Source organism: Mesocricetus auratus, unplaced genomic scaffold (assembly GCF_017639785.1).
Source record: "Mesocricetus auratus isolate SY011 unplaced genomic scaffold, BCM_Maur_2.0 Super-Scaffold_4256, whole genome shotgun sequence".
Classification (NCBI taxonomy): Eukaryota; Metazoa; Chordata; class Mammalia; order Rodentia; family Cricetidae; genus Mesocricetus; species Mesocricetus auratus.
Genome location: NW_024429182.1, coordinates 88,943,290 through 88,970,330, shown reverse-complemented (window position 1 = coordinate 88,970,330; position 27,041 = coordinate 88,943,290). Strand labels below are relative to the sequence as shown.

Here is a 27,041-nt window from a genome sequence, read left to right as displayed (position 1 = left end):
TTTCTGACTGTTGTGCAAGGCTGCATGAGTCGCCACTGTGCTCCTCTCAGAGGCTCTGCTGGCAAGCCAGGATCTGTCTGAGGAACACAGCCTGCTTTGTAGGGCTGGTAAACGTCTGCACTGCTGGGCTATGACCATTAGTAAATTGACTTCCTTAAAACCGGTAGAGCATGTGCAAAAGGTTCTCCACACAGATGAAGCTGTGAGAAACAAAACCAGTGTAGAAAGAGGGCATGCAAATGTTCTTTTTATAGATAAAACTTTTAATCTAAAAAATCTTAACTGAAATTAGGTGTATGCAGACAGTGACTTCCTTAATGAAATTGAAGATGTTTGTGTAGATGAATGTGGCTCTTTTTTTCTTTTCTTTTCTTTTTCTTTTTCTTTCTGATACCGGGTTTCTCTGTGTAGTCCTGGGTGTCCTGGAACTCACTCTGTCACTCTGTATACCAGGCTGGTCTCCAACTCAGAGATAGATCCTCTTGCCTCTTGAGTGCTGGAATTGAAAGCCTGCACCACTACTGCCCAGTGAATGTGGCAAAGAGTAGTTACATGTTCAATACTGAACAAATAGGAAGTATATTAGCCTGGGATTTGACACCTAGTAAAGTTTTACAGGGGTTAGAGAGAGTACAGCTTTGCCTTCATAATGTGATCTGTTTGGAGTGTACAAATGAAATGGAAAGTTCTGGAGCTTTAATTTAAAAATTGAGACAACTGAGTTTGCTGATTCTCTTGTGGGTGCTGAAGTGTGCACTCAGGTTACTGCACCACAGTGGTAGTCCTTTGTGTATGTTCTGGGGTAACAGCCCTCCCCTGCCTCCCTCTCCCCTCCCCTGTCCTCCCCTGCTCTCCCCCTCCCCTCCCCCTCCTCTGCCCTCCCCTCCCCTGCCTTGCCCTCCCCCTCCCCTCCCTTTCCTCCCTTCCCCTTCCTCTGCCCTCCCCTCCCCTGCCCTCCCCTGCCCTCCCCTGCCTTCCCCTCCCCCTCCCCTCCCTTCCCCCTCCTCTGCCCTCCCTCTCCCCTGCCCTCCCCTGCCCTCCCCTGCCTTCCCCTCCCCTGCCTTCCCCTCCTCCTCCCCTCCCTTCCCCCTTCTCTGCCCTCTCCTGCCCTCCCCTGCCCTCCCCTCCCGAGATGGGACCCAGGGCCTCTTCACACTAGGTAGCACTCCACCACTGAGCTGCATGCATCTTCGGTTCCTAGACTTCTTTTCTTTGTCTGTCTGTGATTATTTTTCTTTTTGGTTTTGAGACAAGACATAGCCCAGTCTGGCCTAAAACTTATTGCCCAGACTCACAGTCTTCTGCTTAAGACTCTCAAGTGCTAAGTGCTGGGATTACAGATGTGCTATGGCTGACTGACTGTCTTGTGCCTTTTTATACTGATGTTAAACTTAGCCTACAGTCAAAACTTTAGAGATATTAGTACACTTAGAGATTAATAATCAATACTTGATATATTCACATATTAATGTGGTCCATTCTATATAATAAATGGTAAAAATTGAGCCCAGAGCAGTTGTGTCTTGTGCAGGTCAAACACCTCCAAAATGCTTTGTAGCATTTTGCCAGGTTCTTTCTGTAAACAGTTCCGACAGCCAGGCTGCTGGACATGGGGAAAGTTTGATTCTGAGCACATTCTATTGCCCCTCCTCCCTTTTTCTCCTTAATGTGAACCAGTTAATAAAAACGACCTTGCATGGAGCCCGGCTCATAGCCAGCAGGTAATATATAGACTTGCTTGAAGTGAAACAAACCCTGGAAGGAATTCAAGAGCTCCGTTGGTAGCATGTAGAGTGTTTGAGCCTAACCCTGTGTTTGCTAGATTATTCTCATCTACTTTGGCAGGGACCAGCATGTTTCGTTCACACAGCTAAGGGGTGATGTGGTGGTTAGTAGGTGTCTTTACACTGTTTTTTCTTCCCTCTCTTAGGTCCTTTCCCATAACCTGTGCACGGTGCTAAAGGTTCCACATGACCCTGTTGCCCTTGAAGAACACTTCAGGGATGACGATGAGGGGCCTGTCTCCAACCAGGGCTACATGCCATATTTAAACAAGTTCATTTTGGAAAAGGTATGATGCTAACTTTTTCTCACCTACAGCTTTGCTTGCCTTGTGTGCATCAAGTGAACCAAGGCGGTCCTTATTGGCAAGCGCATTAAGAAGCCGGGTATGAAGCCGGGTATGAAGCCGGGTATGGTGGCACACACCTTTAGTCCCAGCACTTGGGAGGCAGAGGCAGACGAATCTCTGTGAGTTCAAGGTCAGCCTGGTCTACAGAGCGAGTTCCAGGACAACCAGGGCTACACAGAGAAACACTGTCTCGAAAAACAAAAAACAAACAAGCAAAAGAAGCTGGGTGCTGAGGCCACATAAGATAGGAAGGAGTGAGGTTGAGCTCCTCCTCTTCCTCCTCTCTCAGGCTGACATTTCCAGGTTGGTTCCTTCTTTGAAATAAAAGATGTATTTGTGTTTCTCTGTATCTATCTTCTCTCAGGATGTTTTGCTTATCCTGGAAAAGTCGGTTTCGCAGGTGCTGGCAGTGGTTGTTAAAGAATGCGTGTGATGGAGTGAAATCAGAGTACCAGTAATTCAATAATTACTATGTAGATATCACACGGCAAGCTTCAGCCTACACTTTTCAAGGGATTGTTTGACATCTTCCCCTGGGGTTGTATCCTAAGATGAGCACTAGTTCCTTTTACTGTTGCTATAACCAAGTGCCTGACAAGGAGCAACTTAAGGAGGGGATGCTTACTGTGGTTCAGGATTTCATGTGATAGAGTCCATTATGATGTGGAAAGCTTAGCAGGAGGAGGGGCTAAGGGCTGTGGCAGAGGAGTATGAGGCATCTTGCTCACATCATAGCACTCCAGGAAGTAGATTAGAGGGCGGAATGATTGCTAGAGCTCAGCACATTTTCTCTCTTTTTCCCTTTTTACTAAGGACTAAAGCCCATGGGCTCATGCCACCCACATACAGATGGGCCATTTCCCTTCAGTTATGGATGGTGCTACCCACATAAGGATGGGCCATTTCCCTTCAGCTATGGATGGTGCTATCCATGTAAAGATAGACCACCTCACTTCAGTTAGGATGGTGCCATACACATAAGGATGGGCCATTTCTCTTCAGTTAATCCTCTCTGGGAGTTCCTCACAGATAAACCCTAAGGCAGTAGTAATTCTCAACCTGTGGGTCATATCCCTTTAGGGGTAGCATACCAGATACTTAGATCATGATTCATAACAGTAACAAAATTACAAGTATGAAGTAGCAATGAAATGATTTTGTGGTTGGGGTCACCACAACATGACAAACTGTATTTAAGGGTCAAAGCATTAGGAAGGTTGAAAACCATTGCCCCAAGGTATGTTTGAAGGCTCTATACCTTAAGCCTTTCTTTTTCTTTTTGGTTTTTTGAGACGAGGCCTCTCTATGTAGCCCTTGCTGTGTAGACCAGGCTGGCCTCAAACTCACAAAGATCCCCCCTGCCCTGCCTCTGCCTTTTTAGAGTGTTACCATTAAAGGTATGCACCACCATAATCTTAAAAATTATAGGCAGTAGTTGGGTGTGGTGGTAAAAGCCTATGATTCTAGCACTTGGGAGGTAGATACAGGAGGATCAAGAGTTCAAGGTCACCCTCAGCAGTAGCATAAGTTCAAGGCCAACCTGGACTGCATGAGCCCTGTTTCTTCCTTTTCTTTCTTTCTTTCTTTCTTTCTTTCTTTCTTTCTTTTTTTCTTTTTTTTTGGTTTTTCGAGACAGGGTTTCTCTGTATTGTTTTGGAGGCTGTCGGTCCAGCCAGGCCTTGAAATCACAGAGATCCACCTGCCTCTGCCTCCCGAGTGCTGGGAGTAAAGGCGTGCGCCACCACCTCAAGGCCCCTTTCTTTTCTTTTTTAAAATAACTTATTTAACTTTAATTTATGTGCATTGGTGTGAAACTTTCAGATCCTCTGGAACTGGAGTTACAGACAGTTGTGATCTGCCATGTGGGTGCTGGGAATTGAACCCAGGTCCCCTGGAAGAGCAGCCAGTACTCTTAACCACTGAGCCATCTCTTCAGCCCTGGGCCCTAAAATCAAACAAACAGAATATTATAAGACATACTGAGGAATTCTCAGAAGTCTGGGACTCGCTTTGTTTTCCAGCGTCAGAATTTGTGTGGGCTAAGTCAATGGCAGGGACATTGGTCCACTGGCTTCATACTCTGAAATGCTGTGCCCCGATGCTGCGCATTGTTCCCCTTGGTGTGGCATACTTTTAGATTTGAATTTTAAGTTTTAAAACACCCTTAGAGTCTGATCCTTTAAAGTCCTGTAACTGGGGAGAAAAGATAGAAGCACCGAAAAAGTCCAAATTGAACCACTAAATTTGGAGCAAAACTCTGCCATGGGCCAGTGAGGAAGTGACAGAATAGTGAGCCTCTGTTCCTGGCTGCCTGGCCACCTGGAGTGGAAGCTTGCCATCCTGCCACCCAAGGAAAGCAACAGGGTTTCCATGCTTTGGGGTTAAATCAGCAAAGATTACTATCTTATTTTGAAATTTGGTTTGGGGAGAAAAAGTCAATAGTGTGAAGAATGCTAGCAGGAGGTATATGTATTACTATTCCTTATGCAGTGAAAATTCAAACTATTGAGCACACACTTGCTAGACATACGTTCTGGTTCATGCGACTTTGCTGGATCCCAGTGTTAACCCTGTGAGTAGAAGCAGCTTAGCCCATAAGGGGCAATGGATTAAAACAGTTTTTAGAATTACATTTTATGTATTTATTGTCTCCCTGGGTGTGGGAGAGGGTGTGCTTGTGGAGGTTAGAGGTCACCTTGTAGAAGTCAGCTTCTCCTCCCACTGTGCAAGTTCTGGGGATTGAACTCAGGTCTTCAGGCTTGGTGGCAAACACTTTTATCCACTGAGCCAATCTGCTGGCCTGTAAGTAAAGTTTGAACTCAAATCATTTAACTTCTCCCAGCAGTATTCTGCTAGCTGTACTCTTAAAGAGTAAATCCTCTTTTTCAGAATTATTATGACTGTGTTCTGCATAGGGGAAGTGGGGTTTGAAGGCAGGGTTGGAGTTACTTTGAAAACTCTCTGTCTCAGACTATCTCAGCTTCCACCCAGCTGTGCGGAGTGCTCTAAGATGGTGTCTCTTTTTCAGGGGTTGTGTTCATTGGTTGCTTTCTCTAAGTCTTCTGCTTTTGTCTGGGAGCATCACTCTGAAGAGTCTAGAGTACTGAAATACATTCAGCATATTGAAACCTGCTTTCCAAAAAGTAGTTTTCACAAATAGGAAATTTAATTCCTGCTAGCCATTCCTGATGTTTGTCACCCTGATCGAATTTACCTCCAGTTTTCCTGAAACTTCAGGTGACTAACCAGTCTTTTGTTCTTTACCAAATATTTTTCCTGACTGTTGTTAATTTTGTGAAATTCCTTCTTTAGTGAAAGGATTTGAAATCCCAGTTTTGTGGGCTTTCTTCTTCCTCTCTCCATCCTCCCCTCCCTCTTCTTTTTGAAACACGATTTTATACTTGGATTGCTTGATGGTGAAAATTGAAGATGTTGGTCAGTTATTACTTTAAAACAAACAATCTATTCCTGATTAGCTACACAAAGTAGTTCTGCCTCAGCATGCTTTTGAGACTCTCATTCTTCCCTGAGATTTATGGCTGATTAGGCTTTCTGGCCTTTGCTGTTGTATTAAAGGTTCATCTGGGCTATATGATTAAGCCGGGTAACCCATTGGCCACTTGCCAGGTTCACGTTGGAGATGCCCAGGCTTTCCAGCAGAATCCCCCGTGTGTGGTTCTCATTTGTGTTTTGGAAGCATACATAAAGAGGAACACACAACGTATCAGCTCAGCATTTTCCCTGGGGCCTCCCAGCTTCTGTGCTTGCTCTTCTAAGTCTTACATTTCTGCAGTCTTCCTTTTCTATACTTCCTTACTGTGTTTGGTGCTCACATAATAGTTACATTTCTTGTTTAAAAACATATTCTTTTTCTTGTGGTTTTTGTTTTTTTGTTTTGTTTTTGGAGACTGTTTCTATGTGGCTTTGGAGGCTGTTCTGGAACTCTTAGACCAGACTGGTCTCGAACTCACAGAGATCCGTCTGCTTCTGCCTCTGCCTCTCGAGTGCTGGGATGAAAGGCGTGCGCCACCACCACCCGATTAAACCTGTTCTTTTTTTAAAGTATTTTTTTTTGGTAGAGATTCTGAAATAAAAAAAAGATTTATGTGTCTAAGTGTTTGCCTACATGCACACCCATGTGCTACACTCATGCAGTGACGAAGGAGGCCAAAAGAGGTCTTCAGACCCCCTGAATCTGGAGTTAGAGGTGGGGATGGAACTGGGCTCTTCTGAGAGAGCAGCAAGGGCTCTTAACCACGGAGTCTTCTTTTGAGCGCCATAAAGTCTGTTCCTTAGTTTCCTCTATTAATTGGAAGGCTGTACATTTCGACTCTCAAAATTCTTCCCCTATCATTGAGTGTGAATGGTATTGCTCATGAGCTTTTTCATGTGCTTTCTTGTGAATTTGTAAAAAGCGTTTATTTTATATGTATGGGTACTTTGCCTGTATGTATGTTTGTGTGTGTGTCCCTGGTGCCTGCAGGGGCCAAGAAGAGGGTCAGATCTGGACCTGGAGTTACAGGTGATTGTGAACTTCCATGTGGGTGCTGGGAATCAAAGCCAGGTCCTCTGGGAGTGCAGTCAGTGCTCTTAACTGCTAAGCCATTTGTCCAGCCTGAAAGGTAAGTAGTTTTAATTTGCTACAATGACCTAATTGCTTTCCAGATTTCATCTTATGAGTCATAGAGGGTTATCCGCGTTTCTGTCTTTTTGGAGGGAAAGGAGGTGGTTGAAACAGGCTTACGTAGCCCAGTCTAACCTCAGACTTGCTCAGTTGCCAAGGCTGACCTTGAACTCCTGATTGTCCTGTTTGTGCTTCTGTAGAATTGGGATCACAGGCATGTACCACTATGCCTTGTTGAAGGCTGTGGGCTTTTAAGTAAGTGAGGGGTTCATGCTGAGAGCCACCAATAACCTTATGCTCCTGAATGCCGTGACTAGCACAGTAAATACAACAGCAATGTGGTTTAAAGAAATAATGTGTTTAAAAACAGCAGTGTTGTTGGCACATTTGCACGTCCCATGCAATTTACCTATTTAACCTTATAGTTTGGTGGGTTTCAATGTGGTTAGTTTTGTATACCCATTACCACAACCAATTTTAGAACATTTTTATTACCTTCCAAAAAAAATCTCATCTTACTAGCATCCATAATCTCCTCCCCCACAGCTCTGGGCAAGCACTAGTGTACACATTTACCTATTGTTGACATTCATTATTAATGGAATCATCCCATGTCCAGCTTTTGTATCTGGTGTCTGTCAGCTTGCCTGTTTCCAGGTTTATCCCTGGAACAATCTTGCTTCCAATTTTATGGCAGAATCAGTCTTTTTCTTTTCTTTTTTTTTTTTTTTTGAGACAGGGTTTCTCAGTGTTGTCCTGGCTGTCCTGCAGAATCATATTCTTATTTTTTTTAAAGGTTTAGTTTTAGTTTTATTTGTGTGTGTGTGCGCTCAAGCATGTGCTCTATGTGTGTTTACATGCATGTGTATGCAGTGCCCTCAGAGTCCAGCAGAGAGCATCGGGTTGATGTCTGGGAACTGAATTTGGGTTTCTCTGCAAGATGCAAGAGCAGAAGGTGTTCTTGCCAGGCGTTGGTGGCACACACCTTTAATCCTGGCACTCAGGAAGCAGAGGCCGGCGGATCTTTGTGAGTTTGAGACCGGCCTGGTCTACAGAGAGAGAGTTCCAGGACAGCCTCCAAAACAATACAGAGAAACCCTGTCTCGAAAAACCAAAAAATAAAATAAAAGAGCAGCAGGTGTTCTTAATCAAAGAGCCATCCCTTCAGTACCCCCTCCCCAAAGTTCTCTCACAGACACACATGTTTTGTTCACACCTTCAGTTGGGGAGCATTTGGGCTGTGCACTTTAGGGTGATGGCTTTGGCCTTTTCTCGGTTCCTCTAATTACCAAGGCTCTTCCTGCTTCCTCTGCTGTCAGCGCTTCACTTGGAGAACACAGCCGGTTCTTGTTCATCCTCTGGTCACTTCCTCAGGTAGTGCCCCACCCTTTTAGAGTGCTGGGATTCTGACAGCATTCTGTGCTTCTCCCTTAGTGCAGTAGTTAGTGTTGGGCATCTGTTTCAGCCTCTGGAGTGCTGTGCCAGCAAGGTCAGTTCACTGTTACCAGTTTCAGTACAGTGACTGCTACTTGGTAAATGCTTACAACTTTTGTCTAAGGCTCTGTAGCCCAGGCAGGTCTTGAACTCATGGCAGTCCTCCTGCCCCGTTCTTCCAAGTGCTGGTATTACAGGCAAGAGCCACCATTTATTTAAGCAAATGAGCAAATGAACCCTGCATACTAGACAGAGGAAATACAGATGTGAATAAAATATGACCTTATGTTGGAAAGGATTCGTGATTGTGTGTGTGTGTGTGTGTGTGTGTATGTGTGTGTGTTATGTGTTTGTGTACTAGACCTGTGGTTATCAACCTTCCTAATGCTGTGGCCCTTTAATACAGTTCCCCATGTTGTGGTGACTCCAACTATCCAACTATAAAATTATTTGCATTGCTACTTCACAACTGTAATTTTGCTACTGTTATGAATTGTAATGTAAATATTTGTGTTTTCTGATGGTCTTAGGCAACCTCTGTGAAAAGGGATCATAACCCACAATTGAGAACCACTGAACTAGAGTAATGTAGAGCTTGAACTCAGGAAGAAATTTGAAGGTAGAATTGTGTGACTAAATTAAGAGCCTTCCTCTTTTTCCTTCTGCATTTTCCTAGCTCCACACCTTTGCTCTGGTTTTATGGTTCATAAAGTGATGTTTTTTTCCTTTAAGGTATAATTCACATAATATAAAACTCTTCCTTTGTTTGACGTGCTGGCTATAAGCCCAGGGTCTTGTGCAAGGCACCCAAGTACTCTGTTACTGAGTCACAGCTGCAGCCCAAACTAGTCCTCCTTGGCTTCTGCGTAGGAGCACCTCACGTGCTTGCATGTGTGTGCAGGTGTGGAAGGGCTACGCTGGCTGTTGGTTCTTACCTCCCGCTTTTCTGGAGTCAGGATCTCTTCGTTTATCCACTGTTTATGCTAGACTAACTAGCCTGTGGGTGTCTCTGCCTCCTATCCCTCTCTATATAGGAAGGAATACTGCGGTTATGGACACATGATACTGTGCCCAGCTTTATGTGAATTCTGGGGATTTGAACTCTAGTCCTCATGCTTCTGTGGCAAACACTCTGCCTACTGAACCATCTCCCACACTGAACCATCATCTCTCCAGTGCCTTTTCTGTACCTTTTAATGTTTTTTAGACAGGATTTTGCTGACTAGCCTGGATCTTGCTATGTAGACCATGCTGTCTTTGAACTCACAGAAATCTGCCTGCCTCTCCTTCTTTGAGTGTCCTGACAAAAGGCATGGCCTATGGTGCCTGGGTTTTTTGTTTTGTTTTTCTAGGTAAGATCATGCTCTTGTTGGCTTCTATGTATTTGCTAGGTAGTTCATGTTGGCATTTAACTTGCAGCCGCCTACTTGCTTTAACTGCTTTAGTGTGCTAGGATTACAGATCTCCACCATGATGCTTAGCTTGCACTTACCATTTTAAAGTGTACAGTTTAAAAGTTGTCAGGACGTTCTTTAGTCCATCGCTCAGAGAAATCCTGTACTCTTTCAAATCACTCTCAGTTCTCCCTTTTCCTAGTCTCTGGGACACCAGTAACTTACTTTCTGTTTCATGGGTTTTCCTGTTCTGAACATTTTATATTAATGGAGCTGTATGATATGTATTTTTTTTATGTCTGGTGTCTTTCATGTAACAAGTTTTTATGTTCATCAGTGTTATAAGATATGTAAATCATGTTTTTGTGGCTGGATAATATCCTATTGTGTTGATATTCCACATTTTATTTACATGTTCATTGGCAGATACTTTTTTCTTCTTTCTTTTTGTTCTTCCTCATTTTTAGAACTATATCCAGCCCAGTATATGTGAAAAACTATTACTTTTAAGCCCCCAACAATCGACACAGAGAGAGCTATAAATTGATATAAGAAACCATCTCTTGTACCTTGTCATCTCCCTGAAAGTCCTTTCCCAGGCCTTTGACACCCACTCTACGCCTGGGTGCAGAGCATCCCTGAGTGTGACTGCCCTGTCTGCACCTGTGGAGTCCAGAGCTCTCTGCACTGCCTGTTTTGTAGCATTTGATGTGTTAGTCTGCCTTTCCCCTCTCCCAGATTCCTAGAGACAAGGAAATGTGATGTAGTGTCTGTATCTTACTTGAAGTGGGACTTCCCACGAGCAATAAACATTTGCACCTCCTCAGTTGAAGGTAAGACCGACAGCAGTCAGTCAGGTGTGCTGGCTTATGCCTGCAGCCCTAGGACTTAGGGGCACTCAGGAAGGAGTAGAAGCTTGAGGTCAGCCTAGGCTGCACAGTGGGGTCTTTGTCACAATGAACAGGTACAGGGAAGGTTTGTGGAGTTTATAAAGCATGAACGGACATCTCCAACCTGCCGTTTGTCTCTTCTCGTCTGTCTCCTGAGCTTTCCTCATCCTCTTCCTTTGCTCAAAGGAGCCACCACCCTACATTTAATGCATACTTCCCTCATGATAGAAAAGGCTTTATCATATGTGCTGCACATATATGAGTAATTTTTAGGTGAAATTATTTAAAACTAATCTATTTATTGACAGTGTCACACAAATGTCAGACATTCTGGTTTCTCATCTCTCTACTCTCTCTCATTTCCTTCTCAGCCCTACTTGCCCTCCCTGAAGTCCTCATCCCACTTTTAGGTTTTTTTTTTTTTTTTTTTTGCTTTGTGCGTTTACTTTATGGTCCACTGGTCTAACCAGGGCTACATTTTATGGGCACAAGTGTGGAGGTTTTGCTGGAATGGGGTAACACCACTGACTGTGTAGTTAGCCAGGTGTGAAGCCTTCATAGACATTAGCTCCCCTGGATGGATCAGGACCCCATGAGCCCCTCCCAAGTAATTTTTCCTGGAGATTTACAAAAATGGATGTGCTCTTACAGCTTGCTTTTCCCACTGTGAGGTTGCTTTGAAGACACGCCTGGAGCTGTTATTGGTGATCCTTTTACAAAAGTGTGCACAGACAGAACTGAGGGTCCCACTTCTTACCATGGATATGGTCAGAGCACCATATAGTCAATACTTGGTAGGTTTATTATTCTTTTATTTAAAGACAGACTATCACTATTTAGTCCTGTAACTTTCTCTGTGGACCAGGCTGGCCTCATACTTTCAGAGATCCACCTGCCTCTGTCTCCCAAGTGTTGGGATTAAAGCTGTATACCACCACACTTGGCTGTATTTAGCAAGATCACATATATTTATTTATTCTTATTTTTAGAACCTCGAAAGTCATATTTTAGCATACGTATAGGAAATTCCTGGAGCCCCAAATTGAAATTCCTGGAACCAAAATTGAATTCCTTGCTTTGTTTAGCATATACCTCATGTGAAGGCTTTTGAATTCTCTTGTTTAATTACTCCTTGATTGAGAGGTGATGGATTTTGTGTTTGTTTTTTTCGAGACAGGGTTTCTCTGTGTAGCGTTGGAGCCTGTCTCTGTAGACCAGCTAGCTTTGAACTCACAGAAATCTGCCTGCCTCTGCCTCCAGAGTGCTGGGATTAAAAGTATGCACTGCCACCACTTGGTTTGGATTTTGTACTTTTAACAGATTGTGGTAAATGCATAGGTTTCTGTGGTAGTTTGAATGAATCTGACCCCCATAGACTCATAGGGAGTGGCACCATTAGGAGCTGTGGCCCTGTTGGAGGGAGTGTGGTCTTGTTGGAGGATGCTGGATGACACATGCCTTTAATCCAGACCTTGAGGCTGGAGGGCACACCTTTAATGTGGGCCACACCTTCTTTTGGAAGTGTGTCGCACCTTCTGTGGGGGCGGACTTTGGGGTGTTTTTCTCAAGCTTCACTCAGTGTGACAGTCGGTCAACTTCCTGTTGCCTGAGTGAAGATGTAAGGACTCTCAGCTCCAGCACCATGTCTGTCTGCATGATGCCATGCTTCTTGCCTGATGATAGCAGATTATACCTCCGAAAGTGTAAGCTGCCACCCCAGTGAGATGCTTCCTTTATAAGAGTCGCGGTGGTCATGGTGTCTCTTCACAGCAATAGTAAACCCGAAGACAGCTTCTTTTTCTTGCTGCTGTTTTAACAGTGCTGCAGTGGATGTGGGGGACAGTGTCTCTGAAAGGCCCTGTTTCCAGTTTTTTTGATATTTACCCAGTGACGAGATTGTTGTCACGTGATGATTTCATTTTAATTTTCGAGGAATGCCTACATCGTCTTTATCAGCTGCACCATTTTTCAGTCTTATCAGCAGTGCACAAAGGGCTCCATTTGCCCAGCAATTGGGAGGCAGAGGCAAGTGGATCTCTGAGTTCAAAGCCAGCCCCATCTACAGAGTGAGTTTCAGGACAGCCAGGGGTACACAGAGAAAGCCTGTCTTGGAGAAACAAACAAAAACAAAAAGAAGGGGCTCAGTTTCTGTACACCTTCACTTCACATGTCTTTGGTGGTGGCCATCTGACAGGTTCAAGCTGATAGGTCATTGTATTTGATTTGCATTTTCCTGTGATAAGTGATTTTAGACATCTTTTCATAAGCTTATTGGCTATTTGCAGACATTCTCTGTCTAGTCAAGCCCTTTGTTCATTTGCATTTTGTTAAGTTGGGTGATGTTGTTACTGAGTTGTAGGAGTCTGTTAAGTTCTCTGATAATTGACCCCTTTTAAATGCATGGTTACTATAAGCAAGATACCATTGCTGTTAGGATGTCTTGGAGTGGTACTTCTGTTTTTTTGGGGAAGTTGTATAGTTTTAGGCCTTTAGTTGATTTTGACGTAATGTAGCTACAGCAATCTTGAGCTAATGATCCTCCTGCTGTCCCCACACAAGTGCTGGGCGTGCAGGTGTGGACCACCACACTTGACCAACTTCCAGTTTTTGATTTTTGTTCTTAACCCAGAATGGCCTTGAACTCACCAAGCAGAGGAGAATGACCTTGAACTCCTAATCCTCCTGCCTCCACTTCCGAGTGCTGGGATTACAGGTACAGGTGTGTGCCCAATTTGAAGTACTTTTTCTGATTCCACTTATTCTTCTTTTATGTTCTTGGTCTGTGGTTATCATTGTGTCATTATCTAACTGCTGACTCACAAGTTTGCCTCTTGTAGTTTGTATCCCCCCCTTTTTTTTTGATATCTCTAGTTCTATAATAGCAACTTGATGCCCACAGCTGAACACCTCCCTTCCTTCACAAAACACATGAGTTTTGTGCACCTGTTTGGTACTCATGCATTCTTTCCAAGACAGGTCTTACCTTTAAAACCTTTGTTTGCTCTTGTGCTTAGACACAGCATAAGTTTTTACTTCAGTTTGTCTCTGACATCTGATCTGCCACCTTCCTGCCGGTCAGCCCAAATTGGCTACTCACTGTTCCCTGCATATGAGTGCATACTGCTGCCACCACGCCTGTGCTCCAACCATTTCCTCCTGCCTTTGGGATGCATTTTATTGTCTTTACAACACACCTGGTTTCAAGCAAACAAACATTTATTGTGTGTGTGCACACCCCAGTGTGTGTGTGTGTGTGTGTGTGTAAGACAGAGGACCACAGAGGAGTCAGTTTTTCTCTTTCCACTGTGTGGGATCCAGGTATCAAACTCAAGTCATCATATTAGCATTAAGTGCCTTTAACTCTAGAAGATGGCCTTCAACATACTTTAAGATTAGCTGGGTGGTGGTGGTGCACTCCTTTAATTCCAGCACTCAGGAGGCAGAGGCAGGAGAATCTTTGTGAGTTTCAGACCAGCCTGGTCTATAAGAACCAGTTCCAGGACAGCCTCCAAAGCCACAGAGAAACCCTGTCTCAAACCCCTCCCCCCCAAAAAAACCCAACATATTTTAAGATCTACTTTGAATGTCATCTTTTCTACTAAATATGAAAGTGGTCTGTGCACTATGATCTTTTAAATTGTTCAGTCCTTTGTGATTTGACCTCTGTTCATTTAGAACAGCAAATTCCCAGAATTGGGGTGCATGATGTGAAACTCCCAAAGAATCAGTAAAGAAGTTAAATTAAAAAATAAAAAGAAGGAAAGAAAAGTGAGTGCTGTGTACCAAGGCACTCCCTGGGGGAGTCCTGTGATTCACCACATACTCATGGAATCACTTCTTCCTCAGATAGGAGTGTGTACACACTTTTGTGCACATTATTTCCCTTCTGTCTTTCACTTAATGGTTTGTTGTTGTTGTTTGTTTTTCACTGTGTGTGTAGAACTGCATAACCGGTGTCACACAGGGGACCTCCATAGTGGAAAGAGTTGGCCTTTAAGCTTTAGTTTTGATGTATACCAGTCATGTGAACTTCAGTAAACCATCTCATTGTTTTCCAAACCTGTTTCCTGGTCTATAAAGCAGGGATGATGTTTAACTTACAAAACGATGAAGTCTAAGTTAGGGCTAGGGGTGATGTATAAATTCAAATGCATGTCTAACATTTTTTGTTTGGTTGATTTTTGCTTTTTTTGAGACAGGGTTTCTCTGTAGCTTTGGAGCCTGTCTTAGAACTCACTTCATAGACCAGGCTGGCCTTGAACTCACAGAGATCCACCTGCCTCTGCCTCCCAAGTGCTGGGACTAAAGGCGTGCGCCACCACTGCCTGGCTTGTCTAACATTTATGAGGCTCTGGGTTCCATTCCTGTCACCTAAAGGGGGCAGGCAGTGTTGAGATGACTAATGTGGTAAGCCTGCTTGCCACCAAGTCTGTACAACCTGCGTTTGGTCCCCTGGATCCACATGGTAGAAGGAAAGAATGGACTCCTGAAAGATAGCCCCTGACCTTCACATATAAATAAGTCTTCAGCAAATGGTGTAGGGGCTAAATAAATAAACGAGTAAAGCAGGGACACTTGCTGCCACATTCTGTCCACAGATCTGCCACAAGCAGTGAAGTGACAGCAGAACGAGATGGGTCTAACGGCAGAGTATGGAGGGCACCTCTCTGCTTCCCGGAGTCAGGTTTGCCAGCCACAGGTTCTGTCTGGAGCTCAAGAGCAGCAGCATCCTGGCCTGCAGGGGCGTCTTCACATTGTGCACAACATATACCACTTCTTCAAAATAAATAATACATGATTTCTTCCTGTTGTTGTCCTGCTCGCCAGCTCCTCCATGGTTCCTCCCATATCGTCTCAGAATACGGCCTTAAAAATCCCAGCACTTGCACTTGGGAGGCAGAGGCAGATGGATATCTGTGAATTTTTTTTTTTTTTTTGGTTTTTCGAGACAGGGTTTCTCTGTAGCTTTGGAGACTGTCCTGGAACTCACTTTGTAGACCAGGCTGGCCTCGAACTCACAGAGATCCGCCTGCCTCTGCCTCCCGAGTGCTGGGATTAAAGGCGTGGGCCACCAACGCCCGGCGGATATCTGTGAATTTGAGACACAGAAAAACCCTGTCTGGAGAAAACAAAACAAAACAAAAAAATGAAGATCACAAACCAGGCCATGGTGGTGCATGCCTTTAATCCCAGCCCTGGGAAGCAGAGGCAGGCAGCTCTCTTCGGGAGTTCAAGGCCTGCCTGGTCTACAAAGCAAGTTCCAGGACAGGCTCCAAAGCTATAGAAAACCTGTTTTGAAAAAAAGAAAAAGATTAGGGAGCCTTCAGCTGTCAGCACAGATGAAGTTCCTAACCTTACCTCAAATGACCAGCCTCTTCCTCTATAGCCTCTGTTTTCCTAGTGTCCTGTGCAGTGGACATTTGCCAGTATTGATCTGATCGGCCTTTGATCTCTTCTGGGAGAAATTTCACAGGGTGGCGGTGGGGAACAAGACTTGTCTCACAAGGAGACACAGAGAAGTACAGGTCCTCATTTTCCCTGCTCTGTGACACCTGGGCTCTGTGAGACCCACTGCAGTGAGGGCTGTGGAGGCCCAGGACAGGTACAGTGATGCTGTCTTCATGCTATAGTGGCTGTGGGGTCCCCCCAGGCTCTTCCTTTCATTGTCTTGAACTGAGGCTCGAGCTCCCTCCCTCCCTTGGCACTGGCACAGGTTCAGTGCCTCTTGTTTCTAGCTCTTGTTGGGTCTGTGAGGTTACTCATTGTTTGCCTAATGAACTTCCTTTTTGTTTAAAGGAACACAGTGAATTCTGTCCATTGCACTTATGGAAGCCTTAGCCGAGGCTATCTTCTAGGATGTAGTGTCCCCTCACATTTGACTGCCCACTTTCCTTCTAAACTGGTCAAGGTTCCTGTCACCTCTGGTAACTTCTGCTCTATAAACTAGAACATGCTTTATCCCATTCTTGATCTGTTTGACTTTTTCCCCCTTTTTTCAGTATTGGGGATCAAACCCAGACCTTAAACATGTTGCATAAGCATTCCACTGTGGAGTCACACCTCAACCCGGATATCACATAGCCCCTCGTTCAGGTTGGATTAGCTACTCAGTGTTCCCCTGGAATCTTCTGTCTGTCTTTGGTTATAATAATTGTCACATCAATTATAACTGTCTATGTTCCTTGGAGATAGGCTAGTATTGATTGGGTATCTGTGTCTGGAATAGTAATTATGTTAAAGTTTTTCTTGTTGAGGAATGAGAAACTATTGATTACATACTAATATCAAAACCGTCTACTTGCATGTTTTCTCTGATAAACTAGATGTGTGAGAGCATAGATCATTTTCTTCATCTTTGCCTTTTATTTTATAACACAGCCATCAGCTACCCCCCCCCATCCCCTTTGGTTTTTCAGAGACAGGGTTTCTCTGTGGCTTTGGAGGCTGTCCTGGAACTCGTTCTTATAGACCAGGCTGGTCTGGAACTCACAGAGATTCACCGGCCTCTGCCTCCCGAGTGCTTGGGATTAGAGGTGTGTACCACCAACGCGCAGCCAGCCGTCAGCTCTTAGAGTGCTAGATTCAAGAATGATGGGCACAGCTGTCTCAGAATTTCAGTTCAACAGGTTTTCTGTAACAAAGTTTCTTCTTTGCCCCTGTATGTAAAAATGGAGTAAAATAGGGTATCAGAATGTGGTCCATAATGATTGGCATTCTCAGTTCTGACAGGGTCTGATCAGTATCTGTGCTCAGTTAGTGTCGATGACAGATGCTACCTCAAGTAAGTAGAATTCTTAGCTGAGTCACTGACAGTGTTAGTATCAGGAACAGATATGTGTGATATGGTTATTGGTTAATAGAAAGTTTGCTGAGACTTGCTGAGGCCTCTCCTATTTTATTTCATACGTGTATGTGCACGCACGTGTGTGCGTATGTTTGCATGCATGTGCATGCATGTATGACCTTATTTTGCACTGGCTCACAAGTTTTCTTCTTTGCTTTTTAGGTCCAAGATAACTTTGACAAGATTGAATTCAATAGGATGTGTTGGACCCTCTGTGTCAAGAAAAACCTCACGAAGAGTCTGCTGCTAATTGCAGAAGATGATGCATTCAAAGTGTGGGTCATTTTCAACTTTTTGTCCGAGGACAAGTATCCATTAATTATTGTGCCAGAAGAGGTAAGGGGAGTTTGTAGATGTCGAGTCACTGAGTAGAACTGGCCTGCAAACATTTGCAGGGACAGTGAGACTCTTCCTCTTGGAACTGCTGTGATACCCAAGGCACATTTGTTCAGTACAAGGGACAGCATAATTTTCAGTCCTTGTGGAAGAACTGGCTAATGCTCTGTGGAAAACACATAGCATCCAGAATGTTCCTTCACTATGTTAGTAGGTACTACTATTCCTGTTCAAAGTCTAGGATGATGGCTGTTTCCTAGACCTCTCAAAGCAAAAGGAAGCACCACCTTTGCTGGTTTTGTTCTGTATTATTCCCCCTGAACTTCCAAAGTGTGGCTAGCGGGGAACAGGAATAAGGTCTCTGTGCTGTTTTCTGGGAACCAGTGATGCAGGAGAGGTTTGACCAGATAAGGATCTTTCTGAATCAAGATGACAATTTCCTGTATGAGGTGGCCACATTCAAGATGTCATGATTATGATGTTATTGAGTCCTGTGGCTGAACCTTTGGATCACAGAGTTCTCTGCAGAGCACAGCTAACCGGTCTGTACTAGATAAGGCCATAGCCAGCAGATTAAATTTGTATTCTCTTGTTCCCTGTTCATTCATGATAGTGCCTGGTTGTGGGGAAGCACAGGCAAGTTTCAGTCCTGGGCAATTAGAGGTAGCCTAATGCTTTTGTTTAAAGCATGGACTTTGAAACAGACTAATTGGAAACTGATGTTACCACTTACCCACAGAGCAACAAATTAATTTCCCAATCTGGGTCTCCCCAACTTTAAGATGGAGACAGTTGTTTTGTTCAGTGCACCCTGTGAGGCTGAACAAGTTGACACATGTGAGGCATTTGATGTAGTGCCGTGATACATGCTCACTAAAGAGATGACAAGTTGATGAACAGTGGGTACATGATGAGGATATAGCATGTTTGGTGTTGTAGGTAGACTATCCTTGTGGAAAATACACAGATAGAGCTTGTGAGAGGCCGGGGTTGGAGAGAGACATGGAGAAACCGTAGGAACTGGTTAGGGCAGGGAGGAAGCCACCATACTAGGAGTTGTGAGAGCCAAGGAGAATCTTGGGGCTGTTTCTATAGCAGCAGGAGGAAGTAGATTTGGTAAAGGAAGCAAAGCTGGGCAGGGTATAAGATAAGAGACACATCAGAATTTTAAATTGCAGATAGTGGTAAGAAGGGGCCTCTGTATTCAACAGTAGGTAGTGTGGTAACAAGGGAAAGACAGCTTCTCTATAGTAGTGGAAATAGCTTGTTAGTGTTAACTATGGTAATGCTTTAGGTATCAAGTATGTACAACTGTTAAGGGAAAATAGAAGGCAACATCTTAGAGCACAACCCAGTATATTCCAGGGATGGAGTGGGATAATGGTGGCCTAAAAAGCACAGACATGGCTGCTGCTCAGAGCTGTGCACACACTACTTGCTTCCTTCAGAAGACAGCTTTATTATTATTACCACTATCACTGTTATCACTTTATGTGTATGGATTTTTTGCTTGCATGTGTGTCTGTGCACCACATGTGTGCCTGGTGCTCTCGGAGGTCACAAAGGGCACTGGATTGCCCAGAACTGGGGTTATGGAAAGGTGTTTGTCACCATGTGGGTGCAGGCAGCAGTCTTAGCTGCCAAGCCATCTCTCCAGTCCCACACAAGATTTCCATGCTTTTTTTTCCCAGACAAGGTCTTTCTACAGAGCCCAGGCTATCATGAAACTCACTATGTAGACCAGGCTGGTCTCAAACTCAGAGATCCACCTGCCTCCACCTCCTCAGTGCAGGGACTAAAGGCATGTGCCACCATGCCCAGCTTTCCAATTCAGTCTTTGAAGGTATTTTTGCAGCCATACTCAAAATTCCAAGTTTATTCATGTGTTGGAATTAGAGGTGGATGGGTCTTTTATCCTTGATCTTTTGAATTTTTCTGTCACTAAAATATCTGTGGTGGACCTGAAGGCTTTGCTGTGTAGCCTTGGCTGTCCTAGAACTGGCTCTGTAGATCAGGGTGGCCTTGAACTCACAGAGATCCACCTGCCTCTGCCTCCCTAGTGCTGTGGTTAAAAGTAGGCACCAGCACCACCTGGCCTTTGTTTTTTTTTCCTCCCTGTTTTTTTTTTTTTTTTTGAGATAGTTTCATGATGAAGCTCAGGTTGGCCTTGAACTTGTGGCTATTATCCTGCCTCTACCCCCAAGTGCTGAGTTATAGATATACTCTACCATATCCATCAAAGTCCAAGTTTTTTTCTTCTTTTCTTTCCCCTCTACTTCAGCGAATACTGCATCACAGTGTCAGTTGTATGAACAATGCATTCACATTATTCATTTGATTTAGTTTCCATCACCCAGACTGAATGTTTTTAAGTTACATGGTCAAGATGTTTCTATTGGCACATTTGTCAAGAAATAGTGATCCCCTTTGAGTTGGTTCCTTATTTTCTTCTGGTAATATTTATTCCTGGAAATGTGTGCCTGTGAAGTATAGTTTTTACTAGTGTCATTTCCCACAGAACCAAGAACAAAACAGGATGTGTCTGTCATACACTTACTTGGAAGAATTGCCTTGCTGCAGTGAAAACTCAAACTTGAAATAATCTTAAAGAGATTTTAAGTGAAGTAAAACCTAGCTGCCCCTTTAATGAGAGAGAACTTTTGACAATAGAAATTCAAGTCAAAGGCCTAGAGAAATCCCATTCAGCTTGAAGTTTCTTCTTTGTTATTTTTGGTGAAATCTGCTTGGAAGGAGGAAGCAAGCTGCTTCCTGAACTGAATGAGCCTTAGAATTGGTGCAGGCCACTGTAAACCAACCCAGCACGTGACTCATTTTTTAGTGTACTTGAATAGTGGATCATGAGAATGTGTCTCTTTGGCCTGCATGATTAAAATGTCCTTCTGCTATTTGGTTATGGTAAGTATATGATTGTGTGGAAGTCAACAGGAAAAGACACAGTTGCTGGGAGCTGTTTCTGGAACTGAAAGTCAGTCTCCCAGGGCTTGGGGGGACCTTTAGGAAGGTTCCAGATTAACTCAGGAAGCTGCTTTGAGAATTGAGTTGTTAGTAACATTCAAAGGTCACCTGGGGAAGACAGGAGCCCAGAGCTGGAAGGTGCTGGCGGCGTCCTCCAGAATGGTAGATGAGGCAGAGCTAAGGCTGTCTCCTGACTCATGCAGATGGTCACGGACTATAGTATCTTGTCATCCTGTACACAACATGGCCACACGCGTGTGCTTCCCTCACTGTATTGTCTGGCTGTATTCTATTTACTGACTAAGTGACAGCAGCAGCTTAGAGCCTTCTTGGCACCCTTAGGAATTAGCACTTCTGTGTATGTCAATGCCACTACCTACTTGTACCTTGAACCATTATTTATAGAACTGTCCTTTATTACATGGCTGGAGGGTAGCCCAGGCTGACCTTGAACTCCTGATCCTCCTGCTGCCAACCCGACTCTTACTGCTGTCTGTCTGTCTATCTTTAACTTTTTTGTTGATGTTTTGCCTTTAGTCTCTTCTTGACTTTAGTCATTTTTCCTGTTGTCTTTTCTGGTTTTACTCTCTTCCATCACTTGTTCCTCCCCGCCCCCCAGAGGTATGAGAGTCTAAGCAGTCAGTGGCACATCTTAGCAAGAGAAGGGAAAGGCCGCAGTGTGCTTCTCTTCAGCACATAACATTTGTTGACATCTCTCACGCTTTTCAAGACCTCTGATACTCTTTATTCCACGGGAGCGTATGCCATTAAGCTAAGTTTTTAGAACTGTGACAGTTTCTGAACTTGTGCTTCATGATTATAAAATCCTTTGCCCTCTTTTCCTGTTACACTTTATTATTTCATAAACGTTATTATCACATTAATGGGGATGCAAAGAATAAAACAGAAGGGAGCCCCAAGTCTAATTTGTAACTAAAGATTTGTTTGTGTTTTTAGCAAATGCTTGTCAGAAAATCTGTATGGTGTTTATGCAGGTGAAGCCACAGGTCTGCTTGACTTTGCATTCTCAAATGTAACTTTAAGTGACTGTATAATGTGTCACCCAGTGTGGAGGGGAAGCAATGTGATGGTGTGCCTGCTGGTAGCTTTGTGCACTGTGTGGCTTTATCTCTTTCCATGATGAGTGTCGTCATTGCATTTCACAGATGAGGAAACTGAGCTGAGTTTAGTTCATTTTAGATGTTAGTTGAGTCCTGCTGTGCTTTAGGCCTCCTGCTGAGCCCTGGGATTCAGAGATGGACTGGGCATAGTCCCTCCCTTGAGGAATTCAGAAAATGGTGGAAAAGCAAGTGAGGACTAGAGACGGAACACAGCACACTAAGTGCAGCCAGGACACGGGGGAGGATGCAGGGGACGATGCCGGGGACGCAGGGCCTGTGTTAGCGCTGGTTAGTGCAAGTTTGCTAGGTCAGTGTGAGGGCATCTGGAGCCTGTTAAAACCGAAGGGCGAGAGGCCAAGAGTGAGGCTTGAAGCAAGCAGATGGAGGAGGAGGAACATATTTGAGAAGCATCTGGAAAAAAGTTCGTTCTCTCTCTCTCTCTCTCTCTCTCTCTCTCTCTCTCTCTCTCTCTCTCTCTCTCCCTCTCCCTCTCTCTCTCTCCCTCCCTCCCTCCCTCCCTCCCTCCCTCCCTCCCTCCCTCCCTCCCTCCCTCCCTCCCTCCCTCTCTCTCTCTCTCTCTCTCTCTCTCTCTCTCTCTCTCTCTCTCTCTCTCTCTCTCTCTCCCCTGTGTTTTTGTATTTTGGAGTCAAAGTCTTACTATGCAGCTGTGGCTGGCCTGAAACAGAGCTCTGTCTGCCTCAGTCTCCTAAGTTCTGGAATTAAGGGTGTGTGTCACCATGCCCAGCTAAATATTTTCTTTCCTTCTCAATCTTATAGGAAAAAAGGTGTTTTATATCCTGACCCAACACATACACATACACAAAAACCTTGTTATAAAACCGTATCTGGCTCTATTGTGGTTGGATTAGAATATTTTTCATTCCATTGCAAATGGTTGAATTAATGGTGAAAAGCACTGGTCTCGGGGACAATGTCAGCAGTATTTTGTTATTGGTTTGATGTTAGTGGTGAGGACCTAGATCCTGGTGTGGATGATATTGCAACAGCTGAAATCAGTAATGAGGAGGAGGGGACCAGAGAGGACACGAGGTGGGATGAGTATGAGCCAAGTACATGATGTATGTGTATGTGTGGAATTGCCATAGGTAGAAGGAGCCATTGTGTATGTGTGGAATTGTCATAGGTAGAAGGAGCCATTGGGAGGTAGGGAAGAGTGGTAGTTTGAGAATACTGTATCATCTCTTGTTATCACTGCCTTGTTTTTTCCTTTTTCTCCTCCCCCAGCCCTAGCTATTTTCCTGGATAATGTCTGATGTTTCAAGATTTAGTAAGTCCTCTTGCTTACACTAGGAATCCAGCCATATTTATAACATCATCAGTGTTCTAATGGGTGGAGCTCTGTAACTGGTTTACATAGGAAATCTGTAAATTAGGCAACAAATTGTACTTTTGAGATTTTATTTATAACATCATCAGTGTTCTAATGGGTGGAGATCTGTAACTAATTTACATAGGGAATCTGTAAATTAGGGAACAACTTGTACTTTTGAGATTTTTAAGTTAACACATGTTCAGTGAGATTCTTATGCAGACTGGGCGCTGGTGTCGAATGCCTCAGTATTTCAGCACAGGAGAGGTGGGGGCAGGAGAATCAGTTCAAGATCACTCTTTGCTGCATAGTGAGTTTGAGGCCAGTTTGAACTACATGAGATCCTGTTTCAAAATAAAACAACAAAAAAGGGAAGAAAAGCTTAATGTTCTTTATATATTGAAATAGTTACACAAATAGAGTAACGAGGTGACAGTAGTTAGTTTTGTGTGTGGTGTATTCATAGGTTTCCCTAGCTCCATTTGCATACAGACATAATGGGCAAGCGGTGGGTGTCAAGTTTTGACTGACTTACTAGGCCAGTGGAGGACAACCATCGGTGTTTTATGTGTGCAGCTTTCCCTAGCAATGGGGGCTTCTTTAAAGAAGTACTCTTTTGGAAGTATAAAGAATATTTCCTGCTGGGTGGTGGTGGCATATGCCTTTCATCCCAACGCTTGGGAGTCAGAGGCAGGTGGATCTCTTAAATTTGAGGCCAGCCTGGTCTCCAGAATTAGTTCTACAACAACCAGGGCTGTAATACAGAGAAACCCAGTTTCTAATCCTCCCTGCAAAAAGAGTATTTCCTGAGTTGACCACAACAGTGTGAATAACACAAATGAATACCTATGTTAAAAATACAAAATAATTAGCCAGGTGGTGGTGGCAGAGGCAGGGGGATCTTTGAGTTTGAGGCCAGCCTGGTCTACGGATCGAGTTCCAGAACAGACAAAGCTACAAAAAAACAAAAAAACAAAAAAACCCTGTCTCAAAAAACAAACAAAGAAACAACCCAAAGACAAACCAAAAAAAAAACCTTAAAAGGAAATAATTATTTTTTTCTCCACAGATCGAATACCTGCTTAAGAAACTTACAGAAGCCATGGGAGGAGGTTGGCAACAAGAACAATTTGAACATTACAAAATAAACTTTGATGACAATAAAGATGGCCTTTCTGCGTGGGAACTTATTGAGCTAATTGGAAATGGACAGTTTAGCAAGGGCATGGATCGTCAGACAGTGTCTATGGCCATTAATGAAGTCTTCAATGAGCTTATTTTAGATGTATTGAAACAGGTAAGAGAGTCCATGACACTACTCTCCTTCATCTTTAGAGTTTGATGTTTGAAATGAAATAACTTCCTCCCCTCCCCCCTTCTTTTCTGTATAGATGGTGTAAGTCACTTATACTCCTTAATGATTTAGAACAAAAATAAAGTTTTTATTTGTGCTACGCGACTGAGCTGTATCTCTGGCCCTAGGCTCCCGTTTTAAAGCGTTACTGGCACAGATTTTAAGTCCAGTTAAGAACAGAGAAGTTACTATTTTTGAAGGGACTGTTCAATCAAATTTCCAAACCATTTTTAGAAAGTGCCCTCATACTTTTATAGAATTAGAAAAATACTGTTACCATTAGAAAGAGACTTTAATAAAGCAAACCTGTGTTTAACTGATCAGATTTTTTGTTTTCTCAGCACCCAACACAGTGCCTGATACACATGTAGGAACTAAATACATAGTAAAGCTCTGTCTAGCCTGGAGTCACTATGCAGACCAGCTGTGCCAGGATTGAAGGTGTGCACCACTAAACCTGAGTCTATATGCAGATCTTTCAAACACCTTATGTTATTGTATCAAATAATAACTCCGCTTTTGGATTTTCTTACTCAGCCTCTTTCTTTGTTCAGTTGGTAATTGTTATTGTCTTTGTTCTTTTTTTTTTTTCCTGATGGAGTCCATCGATAACTTGTATAGGGTTTTGATATCACAAGAAAGTATGTGACACAGCTCTGTCCACATACCTTTATGTCCGTTTTGGTGCTAGGAAATCCCATCCATTTCTATTTACCTATAAATATTTCAATAAATATCTTAAAAGGTATGGCGATTTAGGAAAATTCAGTATTAATACCATAGGTTCTGTTATATGTATGTCACTTTCAGAAACTTTCTGAAATGTCTAAGATGACATGCAAATCTTTTTATGTCATCTTGTGGGTTTGACTGTGAGTCATGCCTCTGGCCTTCATAGATTCTCAGAGACTCCAGGCCATGATCCCCATGGGCGAGAGCCATTGACATGTAAGTATTTAGGACCAAGTGTCAGATAGTGGTATAATTAAGACAATGAAAGAAGGACCTACATCAGCTTTAATCTTTCATAGGGTTACATGATGAAAAAAGGCCACAAACGGAAAAACTGGACTGAGCGGTGGTTTGTGTTAAAACCCAACATAATCTCCTACTATGTGAGTGAGGATCTGAAAGATAAGAAGGGGGACATCGTCTTGGATGAAAACTGCTGTGTGGAGGTGAGTGGGGTGTGGCTTCTCTGCATGCTTTCCCTCTGCTTCCCCCTGCTGTCCGCAGGCTTTCTCATCGCTCTTCCAGACCAAGCCTTCAAACAATCCCAAGTGGACATCTCCAGGATAAAGTGACTTCTAAACCAAAAATTAAAGACAGCTAACAGAATGTGTACCTAATACGAATTTGTTTTCTGCCTTATGCTTAGGAACAAAGTATAGGGATTAAATCTGAGAGATTTTATTTAAGGAATTCACTTATTGAGTAAAATCAAGTCATTAATTTTTTTAAAAATAGGTAAGATAATATTGGAAATTATCAATAGACTAAAAGATCTGTGGCATTTTAAGTAAAGCAAGTAGAAGAAAACTAATCATTAAAATTAGGTATTTTGATGATATTTTCTTTTTTGGGAAGATAGGGTCTCATGTAGCTCAGGTTGTATTTGAAGTCACTATGTAGTCAAGGATGGGCTTGAACTCCCCATCCTCCTGTCTCTTCTACCCCAGGTGAAGGGATTACATGTGCTACCATACTTCACCTTGTTTTTTGAGACAAAGACATGTTTATGTTTTTAATTTTGAAATATGATCTCATGTAGGCTGGGTGTTTTTACACCTGCTGAGACTCTGAGCTCAGTCCTTCTACCTCTTTCTACACAGTGTTAAGATTACAGATGTGAGCCCCCGTGCCTGCCTTGAGTGTCTTATTTCATAGCTGTCAACCCTGTAAAGATGTGAAGTCCTCAAGGACCCAGCCTTTGTTGAGTGAGATGGCACTTATCTGTAATCCCAGCACTCCGGAGACTGGAGGATTGTCGGATCTACTTAGATAGGGCTACAAGGCAAGACCTTGTCTTAAAACGTTGGGTTTTTTCTTTATTTGTTTTTAAATTTGATTTGTATATGAACTATAGTATGAATTCTCATTGGTCTGAATAATAAAAACTCAGAGTCAGCTATCAGGGGGGTGAAAGCTAAAAGATCAGAGAAGCAAATTGACCAGCTGATAGAGAGTTCTTGCCTCTTCCAATGCTCAGACCAAAGGGGTGATTCTGTCCTCAGACTGCCCTGCTCCTCAGACTGTGTCCTCAGACTGCCTGCTTCAGACTGCTGCTCAGACTGCCCTGAGGTCCTGTCGTGTCCCCCCCCCCCCCTCCGCCTTATATTCCTCTCTCCGCCCAGCCATGTCCCTTCCTGTCTCCACCTCCTTAGTGGTGGGATTAAAGGCATGCCACTCCAAGTGCTGGGATCACCTTCATGTGAACTGTTTCTCTTTTAGACTGAATCAATTTTGTGTAGCCCAGGGTAGCCTTGAACTCACAGAGATCTGTCTACCCCTGCGTCCTGAGTGCCGGGATTAGAGGTGTGTGCCGCCACTGGCTGGCCTCTATGGGTAAAAAGTGTAGCTATCTCTGCACTCTGATCTTCAAGCAAT

General features: G+C 43.6%; 1 protein-coding gene across 1 annotated transcript in view; it reads left to right on the top strand.

Annotated features, from left to right (window-relative positions):
- Nucleotides 1-27,041, top strand: part of Swap70 (switching B cell complex subunit SWAP70) — a 59,847-nt gene that overhangs the window by 17,243 nt on the left and 15,563 nt on the right. Inside the window, exons 2-5 of the mRNA XM_005075686.4 lie at nucleotides 1,931-2,071; nucleotides 17,480-17,653; nucleotides 24,150-24,377; nucleotides 25,466-25,612. Of these exons, the coding sequence (XP_005075743.1) occupies nucleotides 1,931-2,071; nucleotides 17,480-17,653; nucleotides 24,150-24,377; nucleotides 25,466-25,612 (690 nt within the window). The remainder of the gene's footprint in view (nucleotides 1-1,930; nucleotides 2,072-17,479; nucleotides 17,654-24,149; nucleotides 24,378-25,465; nucleotides 25,613-27,041) is intronic.